The 17,708-nt window shown below is 42.1% G+C and overlaps 1 protein-coding gene across 1 annotated transcript in view; it reads left to right on the top strand.

Annotated features, from left to right (window-relative positions):
• The window catches only part of LOC130906057 (voltage-dependent L-type calcium channel subunit alpha-1D-like), a 63,678-nt gene extending 47,136 nt beyond the window's left edge, over positions 1–16,542 (top strand). The window contains exons 39-46 of the mRNA XM_057819972.1: positions 3,584–3,685; positions 3,753–3,877; positions 6,631–6,908; positions 7,574–7,708; positions 10,419–10,690; positions 14,214–14,326; positions 14,546–14,875; positions 16,267–16,542. Of these exons, the coding sequence (XP_057675955.1) occupies positions 3,584–3,685; positions 3,753–3,877; positions 6,631–6,908; positions 7,574–7,708; positions 10,419–10,690; positions 14,214–14,326; positions 14,546–14,875; positions 16,267–16,458 (1,547 nt within the window). The 3' untranslated portion in view covers positions 16,459–16,542. The remainder of the gene's footprint in view (positions 1–3,583; positions 3,686–3,752; positions 3,878–6,630; positions 6,909–7,573; positions 7,709–10,418; positions 10,691–14,213; positions 14,327–14,545; positions 14,876–16,266) is intronic.
• Positions 16,543–17,708: the final 1,166 nt, after the last annotated feature.

Raw genomic sequence — 17,708 nt, 5'->3', positions numbered from 1 at the left:
CTAGCATGCCCCCTAATCAACAGGAACTGACCTCAAAATGCTCCAAAATCAGTAGAAAGTGACCTGATATCAGCAGGAAGTAACCTCAAAAGGCTCCAAATCAACAGGCGATGATATCAATAGGAAGGGACCCAACATCAGCGGGAAGTGGTCATGAAACGCCCCCAAAAAAACAGGAAGCTGCTTAATATCAATAGGAAGCCATCCCGGCATGCCCTCAAATCATCAGGAAGTGACCCAATATCAATAGGAAGTGACATTAAAATGCCCCTAATCAAGAGGACGTGACCTGCTATCAATAGGAAGTGACCCAAGAATGTCCGCAAATCAACAGGAAGTGACCCTGACATACCCCAAATCAACAGGAATTGACCCAATAGCAACAGGAAATGACCTCAAAATACCCCAAATCAACAGGAGGCGACCTGATATCAACATGAAATGACCCTAAAATGTCCCCAAATTAACTGGAAGCGACCCCAGAATGTCACTAAATGAACATGAAGTGACCCGATATCAACAGGAAGTGACCTCAAAATGTTCCTAAATGTGATCTGTGAAGGGATCTGATATCTGCAGGAAGTGACCCCCGAAATGCTCCCAAACCAACAGGAAATGACCAGATATTAACAGGAAGTGACCCCCGAAATGCTCCCAAACCAACAGGAAATGACCAGATATTAACAGGAAGTGACCTCAAAATGCCCCACATCAACACGAAGTGACCCCGAAACACCCCCAAATCAACGGGAAGTGACCCAAGAATGTGCCCAAATCAACAGGAAGTGACCCAGACATGCCCCCAAATCAACAAGAGTAACCTGATATCAACATGAAGTGATGCCGAAATGCTCCCAAATCAACAGTAAGTTACCCTATATCAATAGGTATTGACCCTGGCATGCCCCCAAAGCGACAGGAAGTGACCCGATCTCAATAGGAAGTAACCTCATCTCAACAGGAAGTGAGCCTGAAATGCCCCAAATCAACAGTTAGTGACCCTGGCATGCCACCAAATCAACAAGAAATGCCGATCTCAACAGGAAGTGACCTCAAATTACCCCAAATCAACAGAAGTGACCCTGAAACGCCCCTAAATCAACAGGAAGTGACCCTTGCATGCCCCCAAATCAACAGGAAGTGACCCGAAGTCCACAGGAAGTGACCTCAAATTGCCCCAAATATACAGGAAGTGACCTGTTTAACAGGAAATGACCCTTGCATGCCCCCAAATCAACAGGAAATGATCCGAAATCAACAGGGGTGACCTCAAATTGCTCCAAATCCACAGGAAGTGACCTGATTCAACAGGACGTGACCCTGGAACGCCCCCAAAATCAACAGGAAGTGACCCTGAAATGCTTCAAATCAACAGGAAGTGACCTCAAATTGCCCCAAATCAACAGGAAGTGACCTGGAAATGCCCCAAATCGATAGGAAGTGACCCCTGCATGCCCCCAAATCAACAGGAAGTGACCCGATCTCAACAGGAAGTGACCTCAAATTGCCCCAAATCCACAGGAAGTGACCTGATTCAACCAGACGTGACGCTGAAATGCCTCTTAATCAACAGGAAGTGACCCTGGCATGCCCCAAATCAACAGGAACTGACCCGTAAATGCTCCAAATAGATAGGAAGTGACCCTGATATGCCCCCAAATCAACAGGAAATGACCCAATCTCAACAGGAAGTGACCCCATAATGCCCCAAATCAACAGGAAGTGACCCTGAAATGCCCCAAATCAAAAGGAAGGGATCCTTGCAAGCCCCCAAATCAACAGGAAGTGACCCGAACTCCACAGGAAGTGACCTCAAATTGCCCCAAATATACAGGAAGTGACCTGTTTAACAGGAAGTGACCCTTGCATGCCCCCAAATCAACAGGAAATGATCCGAAATCAACAGGAGTGACCTCAAATTGCCCCAAATCCACAGGAAGTGACCTGATTCAACAGGACGTGACCCTGGAACGCCCCCTAAATCAACAGGAAGTGACCCTGAAATGGTTCAAATCAACAGGAAGTGACCTCAAATTGCCCCAAATCTACAGGAAGTGACCTGGAAATGCCCCAAATCAATAGGAAGTGACCCTTGCATGCCCCCAAATCAACAGGAAGTGACCCGATCTCAACAGGAAGTGACCTCAAATTGCCCCAGATCCACAGGAAGTGACCTGATTCAACCGGATGTGACCCTGAAATGCCTCTTAATCAACAGGAAGTGACCCTGGCATGCCCCAAATCAACAGGAAGTGACCCATAAATGCCCCAAATAAACAGGAAATGACCAGAACTCAACAGGAAGTGATCTCAAATTCCCCCAAATCAACAGGAAGTGACCTGATTAAATGGGACGTGACTCTGAAATCCCTCAAATAAACAGGAAATGACCCGAACTCAACAGGAAGTGATCTCAAATTCCCCCAAATCAACAGGAAGTGACCTGACTAAATGGGACGTGACCCTGAAATGCCTCTAAATAAACAGGAAGTGACCCCAAAATGCCCCAAATCAACAGGAATTCACCCGACCTCAAACTGCCCCAATTCAACAGGACGTGACCCTGAAACACCCCGAAATCAACAGGACGTGACCCTGGAACGCCTCAAATCAACAGGAAGTGACCTCAAATTGCCCCAAATCAACAGGAAGTGACCTGGAAGTGCCCCAAATCAATAGAAAATGACCCTTGCATGCCCCCAAATCAACAGGAAGGGACCCGATCTCAACAGGAAGTGACCTCAAATTGCCCCAAATCCACAGGGAGTGACCTGATTCAACCGGTCGTGACCCTGAAATGCCTCTTAATCAACAGGAAGTGACCCTGGCATGCCCCAAATCAACAGGAACTGACCTGTAAATGCCCCAAATAAACAGGAAGTGACCTCAAATTGCCCCAAATCAACAGGAAGTGACCTGATTCAACCGGACGTGACCCTGAAATGCCCCTAGATCAACAGGAATGACTCCGAAATGCCCCAAATCAACAGGAAGTGACCCTAAAATGCCCCAAATCAACAGGAAAAGACCCGAACTCAACAGGAAGTGATCTCAAATTCCCCCAAATCAACAGGAAGTGACCTGATTAAATGGGACGTGACCCTGAAATGCCTCTAAATCACCAGGAATTTACCCCGAAATGCCCAAAATCAACAGGAATTCACCTGACCTCAAATTGCCCCAATTCAACAGGACGTGACCCTGAAACACCCCGAAATCAACCGGAAGTGACCCTGAAATGCCCCCCAAACAACAGGAAGTGACCTTGATTTAACCGGACCTAAGCCTGAAACGTCCCTAAATCAACAGGAAGTGGCCTGACTCATCAGGACATGACCCCTGAAATGCCCCCAGATCAACAGGAAGTGACCTCATATCAACAGGAAGTGACCCAGAAATGCCCCCAAATCAACAAGAGTTGTCTTAACAAAGCTACCAGTACAATTTCTCCACAAATTGTAGTTACTTTTTACAAATATTTTTTGATATGGTATCGTGACATATCGTATCGTGATTTGGCATATCGAGATGCATCGTGTCGTGAGTGGTTAGGGTTAGTAACCCATTGTCCCCGTCACTTTAGGACCCATCGATCAGCAGAACGAAGAGCTGAAACTGATCATCAAGAAACTCTGGAAGCGGACCAAGCCTAAACTCATCGACGAAATCATTCCTCCCCCTAGAGGTAGACTCTTCTGCCTGGTTTCTCCCAGGCGCGGGCAGAAAATTCCAACCTGTCCTTTGCTTCCCAGGGGACGAGGTGACGTGCGGGAAGTTTTATGCCAGCTTCTTGATTCAAGACTATTTTAAAAAATACCGCAAAAGAAAAGAAAGGGAGCGAAAATCCAAGAAAAAAGACAAGGCCGCCTCTCTTCAGGTAACCAATAATTGGACGTCTATCCTTGTCAAAGGCATGTGTTAGATTTGAAGCTAGGTTTATGTACACCTAGCTTGGCTAAAAAGAACACGCAGGAAGTCTAGCTTTTGTGGAGGTTGATAGCTTCTCCCCCCAGCTGGTGTGATAGCAACCTTCTTTATTCAGGGGCAAACAATTGGATGGGAGGGGTCAGGAGGCAACATAGAACATTGAATAGAATACACAGACTAAATGGGGGCCACATGGTCCAGAGCAAACGAAAGGCTAACTAGACAGAAGTTATCCGATCCGGTAACTAACTAGTAACAAGTAAATCACTTCTTTTTTATTTTTTTGCATTTGCAGGCCATTTCATGTTGGTTTTGGGGTATCTACAGGTCATTTCCTGTTGATTTTGTGGCACTTCTTGTACATTTTGCGGTTGTTCGGGGTCACTTCCTGTTCATTTTGGGGCACCTACGGGTCACCTCCTGTTGATTTTGGGGTACTTCCTGTACATTTTCGGGTGGTGCAGGGTCACTTCCTATTTGCTGGTAACATACAGTTCACTTTGGGCCACCTATGGGTCACGTCCTGTTGATTTTGGGGCTCTTGTGGTATATTTTGGCATAGCGGAGGGTCACTTCTTGTTCATTGGTCACTTCCTGTTGAGTTTGGGGCATTTCCCGTACTTTTTGGAGTGGTTTTGGGTCACTTCCTGTTGTTTTTGGTGACACTTCCTGTACAATTTGGGGTGATGCAGGGTCCCTTCCTCTTCATTTTTGTGCATTTCCAGGCCACTTCCTGTTGGTTTTGAGGTATCCGTGGGTTTTTATGTTGATTTTGGTACACTTGTACATTTTGGGGTGGTTTGGGGTCACTTCCTGTTGATTTTTTGGGGGCATTTCCAGGTCACGTCCTGTTGGTTTTGGGGCACTTCCAGTACAATTTGGGGTGGTTGGAGGTCACTTCCTATTCATTGGTAACATAAGTTCCCTTCGGGGCACTGCGGGTCACTTCCTGTTGATTTTTGGACACCACCTTTGCATTTTGGGGTGGTGTAGGGTCACTTCCTGTTCATTGGGCACTTTTTGTTCATTTTGGGGCACCTAAGGGTCACTTGCTGTTGGTTTTTGGGCACCTACGTGTCACTTCTTGTTGATTTTGGGGTTCTTCTTGTATATTTTGGCGTAGTTGAGGGTCACTTCCTGTTGACTGGTCACTCCCTGTTGATTTTCGGGCATTTCCAGGTCACTTGATGTTGGTTTTGGGGTATCTACAGGTCATTTCTTATTGATATGGGGGCATTTCCTGTACTTTTTGGGGTGGTTCTGGGTCACTTCCTGTTCATTGGTCACTTCCTGTTGATTTTGGGACACTTCCTGTACAATTTTGGGGTGATACAGTGTCACTTCCTGTTGATTTTTGGGCATTTCCAGGTTACTTGCTGTTGGTTTTGTGGTATCTACGGGTAATTTCCTATTGATTTTGGGGCATTTCCTGTTCTTTTTGGGGTGGTCCTGGGGCACCTCCTGTTCATTGGTCACTTCCTGTTGATTTTGGGACTCTTCCTGTACAATTTTGGGGTGATTCAAGTTCACTTCCTATTGATTTTGGGGCATTTCCAGTTCACTTGCTGTTGGTTTTGGGATATCTCCAGGTAATTATCTATTGATTTTGGGGCATTTCCTGTACTTTTTGGGGTGGTTCTGGGTCACATCCTGTTCATTGGGCACTTCCTGTAGATTTTGCGACACTTCCTGTACAATTTTGGGGTGATGCAGGTTCACTTCCTGTTGATTTTGGGGCATTTCCTGTTCCTTTTGGGGTGTTGCAGGGTTACTTCCTGTTACTTGGTCACTTCCTGTTGATTTTTGCACATTTCCACGTCACTTAATGTTAGTTTTAGAGCACCTACGTGTCACTTCCTGTTGATTTTGGGGCACATCCTGTATATTTTGGGGTATTTTAGCGTCACTTCCGGTTCATTTATTCATTTTGGGCATTTCCAGGTCTCTTCCTGTTCATTTTGGGGCACCTTCTTTACATTTGTGGTGGCGCAGGGTCACTTTGGTCACTCCTTGGTTGAGTTTTGCACACTTCCAGGACACTTACTGTTGATTTTGGGGCACCTACAGGTCATTGCCTGTTGATTTTGGGGCACTTACTTTACATTTTGGGGTAGTGTAGTTTCACTTCATGTTCATTGGGCATTTACTGTTCATTTTGGGGCATTTTGCTGTTGATTGTGGGGCACCAACGGGTCACTTCCTGTTGATTTTGGGGCACTTCCTATACATTTTTGGGTACTGCAGGGTCACGTTCTGTTCATTGTTGATTTGGGGGTATTTCCAGGTTACTTCTTGTTGGTTTTGGGGTATCTATGGTTCATTTCCTGTTGGTTTTGGAGCACTTAATGTACATTTTGGGGTGGTGCATGGTCACTTCCTATTGATTTTTCACATTTCCTTTGTCACGTGATAATGGTTTTGGGGCACCTACGTGTTATTTCTGTTTATTTCGGGCCACTTCCTGTCCATCTGGGGTTACTGCAGGGCCACTTCCTGTTCATTGATTGATTTTGGGCACATCCAGTTCACTTCTTGTTCAAATTGTAGTGCAAGCTTACGTTGTAGTGTGTCTTGAGTTCCTGAATTTCTTTTATGACTAAATTATTTGAATCGGATAAAAAAAATGGCATACGAGATACATTTTGAAAAGTGAGGTTTTCCATGTTTTTGCCATGGAAAATGAATACAGTTTATTGTTCTCAGCAAGGACTGCGGACGCTGCAGGATCTGGCTCCGGAGATGCGCCTGGCCATGGCTTGTGACCTGGAGGATGAAGAGGGCGCCGACGAGATATTCGAAAGCGAGCAGGGAACGTCGGCGGCAAACACGCCCCTTCCGCCCGTCGAAACACTCGTGCGGCAGACGGCCGTCGTCGCCGAAGCGGAGGCGGACGTTGTGGTAGTGCCGCCCACACCGAGCTTACCGATGGGAGAGACCGTGGTCACGGAACAACCGGTCAGATCGGACATTCTTCCTAGCAGGTGGGTTTCAGCGTGATTGGTCATTAAAAAACAGGAAAAACAAGCCTTTGTAGGCTTAAAAAAACTAACTTTAAAATTTTTTATGAATAATTCATGAAATTTCTGGAGAAATTGTGCAGGGATGTTAGCGTGATGGTTGGTTAACTCCCATAAATCACTTCCTGTAGATTCTGGGTCACTTCCTCTTCATAGCACCTGTTAATTGTAGGGTCACTTACACAAGATTTTTAGGCATTTCTAGGTCACTTCCTGTTGACATTGGTTCACTTCCTGTTAATTTGGGACATATTAACTTCACTTCCTATAGATTTCGGGTCACTTCTTGTTGATATCAGGTGACTTTCTGTTCATTTTAGAGCATTTACTGATATTGGGTCACTTACACAGGATTTTTAGGCATTTCTAGATCACTTCCTGTTGATATTGACTCACTTCCCGTTAATTTGGGACATTTTAAGGTCACTTCCTATTGATTTTGGGACATTTCTAGGTCACTTCCAGTGGATTTTGGCTCTCTTCATATTGATTTTTGGAGCTTCCTGTTAATATCGGGGCACTTCCTGTTGATTTTGGGTCACTGACAGTTTTGACATCACTGATCTACACGTTTTGATGCAATTCTTGGTCTTGTAAAGTCTCGTTCTTTTCTCCGATGTTGTTAACAGGGCGGACTCCATAAGCGACCTTCCCCCCCCTCCGGATGCGTTGGAGTTGTTGGCTCAGGAGGCCACATTACCCGCAGAGGCTGAACAAGTAGCCAACAGTGAAAGAGAGCCTGCAAATCTTACCTTTGAAAACTCGTAAGGAAGTAAACATTGCTCAGTTTAGCCACTCTGTTTTATTTTCTTGTATTACAATAGTGCCGTCACCTTCAAATTTAATTTCGTTTGACAGTCTCATTTAAATTCAAATCAAATACTAGTTAACTTATTGGTGTTCGTTGACGTCTACCAGTGATAAGCTCATTTCAATTGAAGGTAAATGCACAAAAAGACAAAAAGGTTCATCGCCCCTACCAACATGGCCGCCCTGAAGCGACATTCCCATCAAAGCACTACATTAAAATCAGATCTTAAACCAATTTTTAAAAGATTATTTTATCAATATCCCCCGCTTCAAACGGATTGGACGTTTACGAGTGATTAACTCAATGAAATCAAAATGGCTTCCGGTCAGCCATGTTAGTAGGGGCAGCATTCCCATTAAATTCAATGCATTGAAAAGAAAAACAAGTTACCACTAGCTTATTTATATAAGATTATATCGATGTCAAAGCATCTGCTACTTATTCTTTGTCGCTCGTTCGCTGCTTAAATGGATTTTGCCATGTGGCATTTTTTTGCCCTGTGGCAAAATGGATTTTGCCATGTGGTATTTTATTTTGCCATGTGGCAAACTTTTTTTGCCATGTGGCATTTTATTTTGCCATGTGGCAAACTTTTTTTGCCATGTGGCAAAATGGATTTTGTCATGTCGCAATTTTTTGCCATGTGGTAAAATAGATTTTGCCATGTGGCATTTTTATTTGCTATGTGGCATTTTTTTGCCAGGTGGCAAAATGTATTTTGCCATGTGGCATTTTATTTTGCCACGTGGCAAACTTTTTTTGCCATGTGGCAAAATGGACTTTGTCATGTGGCAATTTTTTGCCATGTGGTAAAATAGATTTTGCCTTGTGGCATTTTTATTTGCCATGTGGCATTTTTATTTGCCATGTGGCATTTTTTTTGCCATGTGGCAAAAGGGATTTGGCCATGTGGCATTTTTTTGCCATGTGGCATTTTTTTGCCATTTGGCGAAATTGATCTTGCCATGTGGCAGTTTTTATGCCATGTGGCAAGATGGAGTTTGCCATGTGGCTTTTTTTTTTTTTGCCATGTGGCATTTTTTTTGCCATTTGGCAATTTTTTTGCAAAGTGGCAAAATGGATTTTGCCATGTGGCATTTTTTTGCCATGTGGCAAAATGGAGTTTCCTATGTGGCATTTTTTTGCAATGTGGCAAAATGGATTTTGCCATGTCGCATTTTTTTGCCATGTGGCATTTTTTTGCCATGAGACAAAATTGATTTTGCCATGTGGCATTTGTTTTGCAATGTGGCAAAAAAAAATTCATGTGGCAAAATGGATTTTGCCATGTGGCATTTTTTTTTTACATGTGGCAAAATGGTTTTTGCCAAGTGGCATTTTTTTGCCATGTGGCATTTTTTTTTGCCATGTGGCATATTTTTTGCAATATGTCAAAATTGATTTTGACATGTGACATTTCTTTTTTGCCATGTGGCTAAATGCATTTTGGTTTGTGGCATTTTTTGGGGGGGTTGTAGCTTTTTTGGGGGTATATGGCAGTTTTGCAGGCAATGCATGTTCATGCCATTGACGGCTATGCATGTCCAAATTTTCCGTTCATTTTAAATGGGAGAAAAACACGTGTGGCTGTGATTTTTTACCCTACACTTTACATTATAGCGCATTGACATTCACCTGGCAGCCAAGTAAGGCAATTCCAGTGACGGCTGTGCACCTCCAATTTTCCATTCATTTTAAATGACAGAAAAACATGTGTGGCTGCGATTTTTTAACCATACACTTTACAGTAAAGCACATTGACATTCAACTGGCACCCAAGTAAGGCTATGCCACGTGGCAAAATCCATTTTGCCACATGGCAAAAAGAATGCAACATGGCAAAATTTTGGCACATGACAAATGCCACTTTTGGTTTGTTGGGGGCCCTGTTCCCATCATTGACAGCGCTAGACGTCCAATCCTTTTGATGTGGGAGGGCAGGCGGCGTACAAATGACAATAAATAAATAGCAGATGCTTTGACATTGATATAATTTTTAAAAAGTAAGCTAGTGGTAACTTGATTTTCATGTCAATGCATTGACTTTAATGTGAAGTTTGCCCCTACTAACATGGCTGCCTTGAAGCCAATTTGATGGGGCGATATAAGGTTTTTTCATGCTTTGACAACGTCCCATTTGAAATGGATCGGACATTTACTAGTGACCAACTTATTTCAATTGAAAGGAGAAGCATGAAAATACGTTTCGTCGCCTGTGTCAATAAGCCTCATGGCGGCCATGTTGGTAGGGGCAACATTCCAATCAAAGTCAATGCTTTGACATTGATATAATCTTTAAAAGTAAGCTAGTGAGAACTTGATTTTTATGTCAATGCATTGACTTTAATGGGAATGTTGCCCCTACTAACATGGCTGCCCTGAAGCAATTTTGGCGGGGCGATATAAGGTGTTTTCATGCTTTGACAACGTCCCATTTGAAATGGATCGGACATTTACTAGTGACCAACTTATTTCAATTGAATGGAAGAGCATGAAAACAGCTTTTAGCCTCATGGCGACCATGTTGGTAGGGGTAACATTCCCATCAAAGTCAATGCAATGACATTCTAACGAACATGACTCAAGACAAAATTACTCAAATGTATTTTTCACATATGCAAGTGGCACGGTTCGCTTTCCTTCTAATTGTCGCTATCCATTAGCTACGTGTATCCCGAGCCCGCTTCGCCCCTTCCGCCCGAGCTGGACTACAACGGGCGGAGCTCGGAAGGCGCGGTCAGTGCGGGCGGAGACGACGGAGGACGGGGTGTCTACCCCAACGTCAACGGGTACTCAACGTACGAGGAAAACGGCGGCAGTGTCGTCAGCGTAGACGTGAGCAACGGAGGCTACGCCAGCAACGGCTACAACGGCAGCGATAGCGGCAATGGCGCCAAGTTTGTCAGGAGGAGGCTGCTGCCCTCAATTCCCAAAGGTCAAGGATACTAGTTACCACTTATATGTAGAGCTAGATGCTTGACGCCAAAGGGGATGGCCGTTATCGCTTGTCAGCCATTTTGTGTCAGTGCCACTGAATAAGCAGAACATTGGAGAAATTGCATGGGGATGCTTTGCTCTCCATTCCTGTAGCTTTCGGGTCACTTCCTGTTCATTTGTGGGTTACTTTCTTCTCACTGGCTGCCACTGACGGCACTGGACGTCCAATCTTCCATTCGAAATGGATTGGATGTCTTGCGCCATCAATCGCGCTAAAGAATTAGCATTCAATCATCCTAGTCAGTTCCTGGTGATTTGAGAGTACCTATGGGTCACTTCCTGTACATTTTGGGGCGGTCCAGGATCACTTCCTGTTGACTTTTTTGCATTTCTGGGCATAGGCGGAGATTGACTTTTGGGGCAGGGGGCACAACATGTTGATGATCCCGAAATGCAGTGTCAGCAATAAAATCAACTTACAAGAATATTTAGAATAATAAGTTGACAATGAGCGTTTTTTGTTTCCCATCATTCTTGAGGGGAATTCTAAATCAGGCTGCTAAAGGCAATACTTTTCGCCAAGATCGTCATCCATTGAATATGGTACGCCCACCGGTGTCGTGCCAATGTAGTTACCCCAGTCAAAAATTGTATCCCTTGGGCAGAGCCATATGGAGGTAGATTTGTGTCTTTGTTATTAAAAAACAAAAAGTTGCTTCAATCAAAAAAATTGTTTTGCTTAAATTAAAATATATATTTTTAACCAAAAAAATGTCGCTTCAATAAAAAAAAAATGTGTTTGAATGCGAAATTAAATTTGAAACTAAAAAAATACATGTGAAAGCTATTTTTCTTTGAATATTTTTTTTTAAATTGAAGTCAAGTTTTTTTGATTGAAGCAACTTTTTGGATTAAAGTCATGTTGTTTTGTGTTTGGGCCACATTGTGGCTAGGACATTTTTGTCTTTATTATTCAATCAAAACAAAGTTGCTTCAAAAAAGATTTTCAAAAAGAAAATCACTTCAATCAAAACAAATTTTTTTTTTAAATCATAGAAAAAGTTTTTGAATGCGAAAAAATATTTGCGATTGAAAAATTTGCATTTGAACACTTGATTTCATTGAAAAAGTTTTCTTTGATTGAAGCAATGCTTTTTGTGTTTGGGTCATATTATGATTAGGACATTTGTGTCTAAATCATTCAATCCCCCAAAAAGTTGCTTCAATCAAAAAAAAAATTTTCAATCAAAGAAAAAAATCATTTTAAATATAATATGTATGTATGTATATATGTATGTATATATATATATATATGTATTTATATATATATGTGTGTGTGTGTATGTATATATATATGTGTGTGTGTATGTATATATATATATGTGTGTGTATGTGTATATATATATATATATATATATATATATAATATTAATATATAATTATTTATATATATTTAATAATAAAAAATGATACCTTTTTTTTTTTTGTTTGTTTGTTTTTTTGAAAATTATATGCAAAGCAAATGACTGTCCAAGGTGCTCAAAAAATAATTTTGACCCATTATAAAAATAATATTATTTTGTTCATTTCATTTGTTTTTGTTGGATTTATTGCTTTACAACTTTTACAGTGGGGCAAATAAGTATTTAGTCAACCACTAATTGTGCAAATTCTCCCACTTGAAAATATTAGAGAGGCCTGTAATTGTCAACATGGCTAAACCTCAACCATGAGCGACAGAATGTGGAAAAAAAAACAGAAAATCACATTGTTTGATTTTTAAAGAATTTATTTGCAAATCATGGTGGAAAATAAGTATTTGGTCTATATCAAAAGTTCATCTCAATACTTTGTTATGTACCCTTTGTTGGTAATAATGGAGGCCAAACGTTTTCTGTAACTCTTCACAAGCTTTTCACACACTGTTGCTGGTATTTTGGCCCATTCCTCCATGCAGATTTTCTCTAGAGCAGGGATTTTTTGGGGCTGTCGTTGGGCAACACGGACTTTCAACTCCCTCCTCACCCCGTGGCATCAAAATGATAACAAGAACAGTGAGCAAAAATCCCAGAACCACACAGGGGGACCTAGTGAATGACCTACAGAGAGCTGGGATCACAGTAACAAAGGCTACTATCAGTAACACAATGTGCCGTCAGGGACTCAAATCCTGCACTGCCAGACGTGACCCCTGCTGAAGAAAGAACACGTCCAGGTCCGTCTGCGGTTCGCTAGAGAGCATTTGGATGATCCAGAAGAGGACTGAGAGAATGTGTAACGGTCAGATGAAACCAAAATAGAACTTTTTGGTAGAAACACAGGTTCTCTTGTTTGTAGGAGAAAGAATACTGAATTGCACCATACCCACTGTGAAGCATGGGGGTGGAAACATCATGGTTTGGGGCTGTTTTTCTGCAAAGGGACCAGGCAACTGATCTGTGTAAAGGAAATAATTAATGGGGCCATGTATTGAGATATTTTGAGTGAAAATCTCCTTCCATCAGCAAGGGCATTGAAGATGAGACGTGGCTGGGTCTTTCAGCAGGACAATGATCCCAAACACACAGCCAGGGCAAAAAAGGAGTGGCATAATAAGAAGCATTTCAAGGTCCTGGAGTGGCCTAGCCAGTCTTTAGGTCTCAACCCCATAGAAAATCTGCGGAGGGAGTTGAAAGTCCGTGTTGCCCAATAACAGCCCCAAAACATCACTGCTCTAGAGGAGATCTGCATGGAGGAATGGGCCAAAATACCAGCAACAGTGTGTGAAAAGCTTGTGAAGAGTTACAGAAAACGTTTGACCTTCGTTATTGCCAACAAAGGGTACATAACAAAGTATTGAGATGAACTTTTGGTATTGACCAAATACTTATTTTCCACCGTGATTTGCAAATAAATTCTTTAAAAATCAAACAATGTGATTTTCCGTTTTTTTTCCCCACATTCTGTCTCTCATGGTTGAGGTTTAACCATGTTAACAATTACAGGCATCTCTAATATTTTCAAGTGGGAGAACTTGCACAATTAGTGGTTGACTAAATACTTATTTGCCCCACTGTATATATATAGGAAAGTCAATTGCATGCAATGACACTTTTTGGCCACCGGGGGGGGCAAGCCCCCCCCCCCTTAAAATCCGCTTATGTTTCTGGGTCACTTCCTTTTTGGTTTTGCGATACCTATGGGTCACTTCCTGTTGGTTTAGGGGTACCACTTCCTGTTTATTTTTGGACACTTCCTGTTCATGGTCCAGTGTCACTTCCTGTTCATTGGTCACTTCCTGTTTATTCTTTTTGCATTTCCAGGGCACTTCCTGTTGGTTTTGCGGTACCTATGGGTCTCTTATTGTTGATTTTGGGGCACTTCCTGTTCATTATGGGCTGGTCCTAATTTCATATTAATTTTTGCATTTCCAGGTCACTTCATTTTGGTTTTCCATAAATAAAAAAAAATAATAATAATAATTTTGTGATTTAAATACAAAACGGTAATTAATATCGTTATTTTGTCGTTTGTCTTTTCAGGCCATAAACCAGCCTTTAACTTCAAGTGTCTGAGGCCGCAGAGCAGTGTGGACGAAATGTCCGTGCCGGGAAATTACCGTAGCAACGCCCCCCAGTCCAGGTCCCGCCTCCAGGTAAAGCCCAGGGGTGTCACCGGAACTCCCGCCAAGTATAAAACATGTCAATGTAAAATCCCTTTTCTGACCTATGTGACCTCTGACCTCACAACCCAAAAATGTGATCACCCCCTCCGTTTTATATGACAAACACATCCTGCAAAATTAATGATAATCCCTTGATTTATTCTTAACTATCATCATCTGTGACCTTTCACCCTAACGGTGTCCCCACAGACTCAGCACAGCCTGGACTCCCGGCCCAGCAGCGCCTCGTCCTCATCGTCAGTTTCGTGGGCTAACAATGTAGCAGCCGGCAGCACGCCTGCCCCGGGCTTCGTTGCCCCTTCGGGGCGCAGGGGCAAACTGATCTATACCCCCGTGGTCCTGCTAGACGAAGCCACGGGGCAGAGCCGGCCCCTGTGGGGAGACGGTTCGGCCAGCCTTCCCGCCGGGGGCCGTCGTGGACGCTACGTGGATCGGACCGCGACCTATGGCGGCCTAAGGGTCCCGCCCGCCGACCGGGGCTTTGTGGACAAAGGCAGCGCCGACAGTCTGGTTGAGTCGGTAAGTGTCTCTGTATTTGATAGTCGGCACTCGGTGTAAGTATGAGCAACTGACCTCTTTGGCCTTATAACCTCAAAATGTTATCACCTCTTCCAATTCGTATTACAACTTTGATAATAACCCTTTTATTCATTCTTGGGTTATGGCGAAATTCCTTCACTGAACTCTGAACTTTTACCTCATGACCCTAAAATCTAATCACGTCTTCTGGTTCATATTACAAACATTTCCTGCACATTTTTTTTCTAAAATGCCTTCATATGGTTGTTTAGTTATCATGCAATTCCTTTTCAGACCTCTGTGACCTTTGAGCTCACTTATTCACATTTGATATTATTACAAACATATCCTGTTTATGATAACCCGGACGGAACGGATAAAGGGATTATCATGAACACAAACATATTTCTCACCTCTGTGACCTTTACCTTCTCACCTTGTGACCCCAAAATGTAATCATTTCTTCATACCCTTCCAGTTTATTAATAATCCGTTTGTATGTCCTTATCCTGAACTTCCTTTTTTGACATCTTTGACCTTTGACCCCACTACCACAAAATGTTATAGCATTTTCATTGTTGAGTTATAAGAGATTACTATGAATACCAACATATTTTTAGCCTCTGTGACCTTTACCCTTTGACCTTCTGACCCCCAAATTTTTAATATGATAAAGGTGTCCTACAACTTTTATAAAAAGGCCTTTGTTTGTTTAGTTATCGTGAAGTTCCTTCTCTGACCTCTGTGACCTTTGATCTCATAACCCTAAAATGTGACCACCCCTTTTGTGTATTACAAACATTTTGTGCAAGTTTGATGATGTCCCTTTTATCCGTAAAGTTATATTGTACACATATTTCTAACCTGTGACCTGTGACCTCAAAATGTAATAATACCTTACATTTTAATAGAACAAATATATAAACATTTGACAATAATCCCTTGATTTGTTCTTAAATTATTGTGATTCATTTTCTGACTTCTGTGACCTATGACCTCTTGACCCCAAAATCTAATGATATCTTCAGTTTTAACAGAACAAATACATAAACATTTAATAATAATCCCTCGATTTGTTGTTAAATTATTGTGAGGATTTGTTCTTAAATTATTTTGAAATTCATTTTCTGACTTCTGTGACCTATGACCCTAAAATGTAGTCATCTCTTCCATTTTATAGAACAAACATATCCTGAAAGTTTAATAGTAATCCCTTGATTTGTTCGAGTTATAGTAAAATTGCTTTTCTGACCTCTGTGACTTTTGACCTCAAGATTCCGAAATGTGTCATTTATGTGTATTTTACTTTTTTTCCACATAAAATTCTGGCGCTGCAATTGAACAAGTATTTTACTATACAGTTTTACAGCGTATTTCTTCTTCTCTGGTAGATCCTGATCTCAGAGGGACTGGGCATCTACGCCAAGGACCCCAAGTTTGTGAATTTTGCCAAGCGGGAAATCGCTGAGGCGTGTCACATGAGCCTGGACGAGATGGAGAGTGCCGCCGCCGACCTGCTCGCCCGAAATGGCGGCTTGGAGGACCAGTTGGCAGACGAAATGAGCTGCGTCATTTCCTACTGACGAATAATATCTAGCCTCCTTTTAGCCCGGAAAAATAGCCACTTCACATCTATTTCATATTTTTTGTATATGTTTATGTACATTATTAATAAATGGATTTATTGTAAATATTGACATGAACCTTGATTGTCAAGCACCACAGCAGAAAAACAAAATATCCCCCATTCATTTCCAAAGGCAAAAACGTCAAATTATGATAAAAATGCTATTGTCAGACAAATTTTGTTCAATTCATATAATTAACACATTCACAAAATCAAGGTGCACAAGATTAGTAAGCAGTGTTTAACAAAAAACATTCAATCCCATCCAAATTTGACAAAAACTTACATTCTCAATGGCGCTATTCATTTCCATTGACGCATTCAACCCCCACAAAAACGTTTCCATTCACTATTGTTGATCTTCGACTGTGACCTGCAAAAAAAAAAAAAAAATCATTAGTGCTCATTCTTTTTGCCCAAAAAAAAAAAAAAAAAACCTTCTTCAAATTGCACTAAAATTGAGAGCAAATGACCAAAATGAACAAAAATTGACCTCGTCAGTGACCCAAACTCAGTGGGAAGTGACCCAAAATGCACAAAAAAAAATCAAAGGATGTGACCCAAAATGCACACAAATCAACAGGAAGTCACCCTGGACCACCTCAATACGTATAGGAAGTGCCTCAAAATCATCAGGAAGTAACCTGTAGGTACCCGAAAACCAATAGGAAGTGACCTGAAATGCACAAAAATCAACAGCTAGTGACCCGTAGATACCCCGAAACCAACAGGAAGTGACCTGAAATGCACAAAAATCTACAGGAAGTGACCAGTGAAAAGGAAGTGACCCTGCACCACTCCTAGATGTACAGGAAGTGATCAAAAATCAACTGGAAGAGACCCAAAATGCACAAAAATCAACTGGAAGTGGCCCGTAGGTACACCAAAACCAACAGGACCTGACCTGACATGCACAAATATCGACAAGAAAAGACCAATAAACAAGATTTGACTTTGGAGCACCCCAAATTGTACAAGAAGTGCTCCAGAATCAATACGAAGTGACCCAAAATGCACAAAAATCAATAGTAAGCGAATGGACAACCCCAAAAGCAACAGGTAGTGAGTTACCCCCACAACAACAAAAAGTGGCCTGAAATGCACAAAAATCAATAGGAAGTGACCTAATATCAACAAGAAGTGACTGGACAACCCCAAAACCAGCAGAAAGTGACCCAAATAATGCCCCCAAATCAACAGGAAGTG

Source organism: Corythoichthys intestinalis, chromosome 2 (genome assembly GCF_030265065.1).
Source record: "Corythoichthys intestinalis isolate RoL2023-P3 chromosome 2, ASM3026506v1, whole genome shotgun sequence".
In the NCBI taxonomy this organism is placed as follows: domain Eukaryota; kingdom Metazoa; phylum Chordata; class Actinopteri; order Syngnathiformes; family Syngnathidae; genus Corythoichthys; species Corythoichthys intestinalis.
The sequence above is the reverse complement of the archived record's forward strand: the minus strand, read 5'-3'. Positions and strand labels throughout refer to the sequence as shown.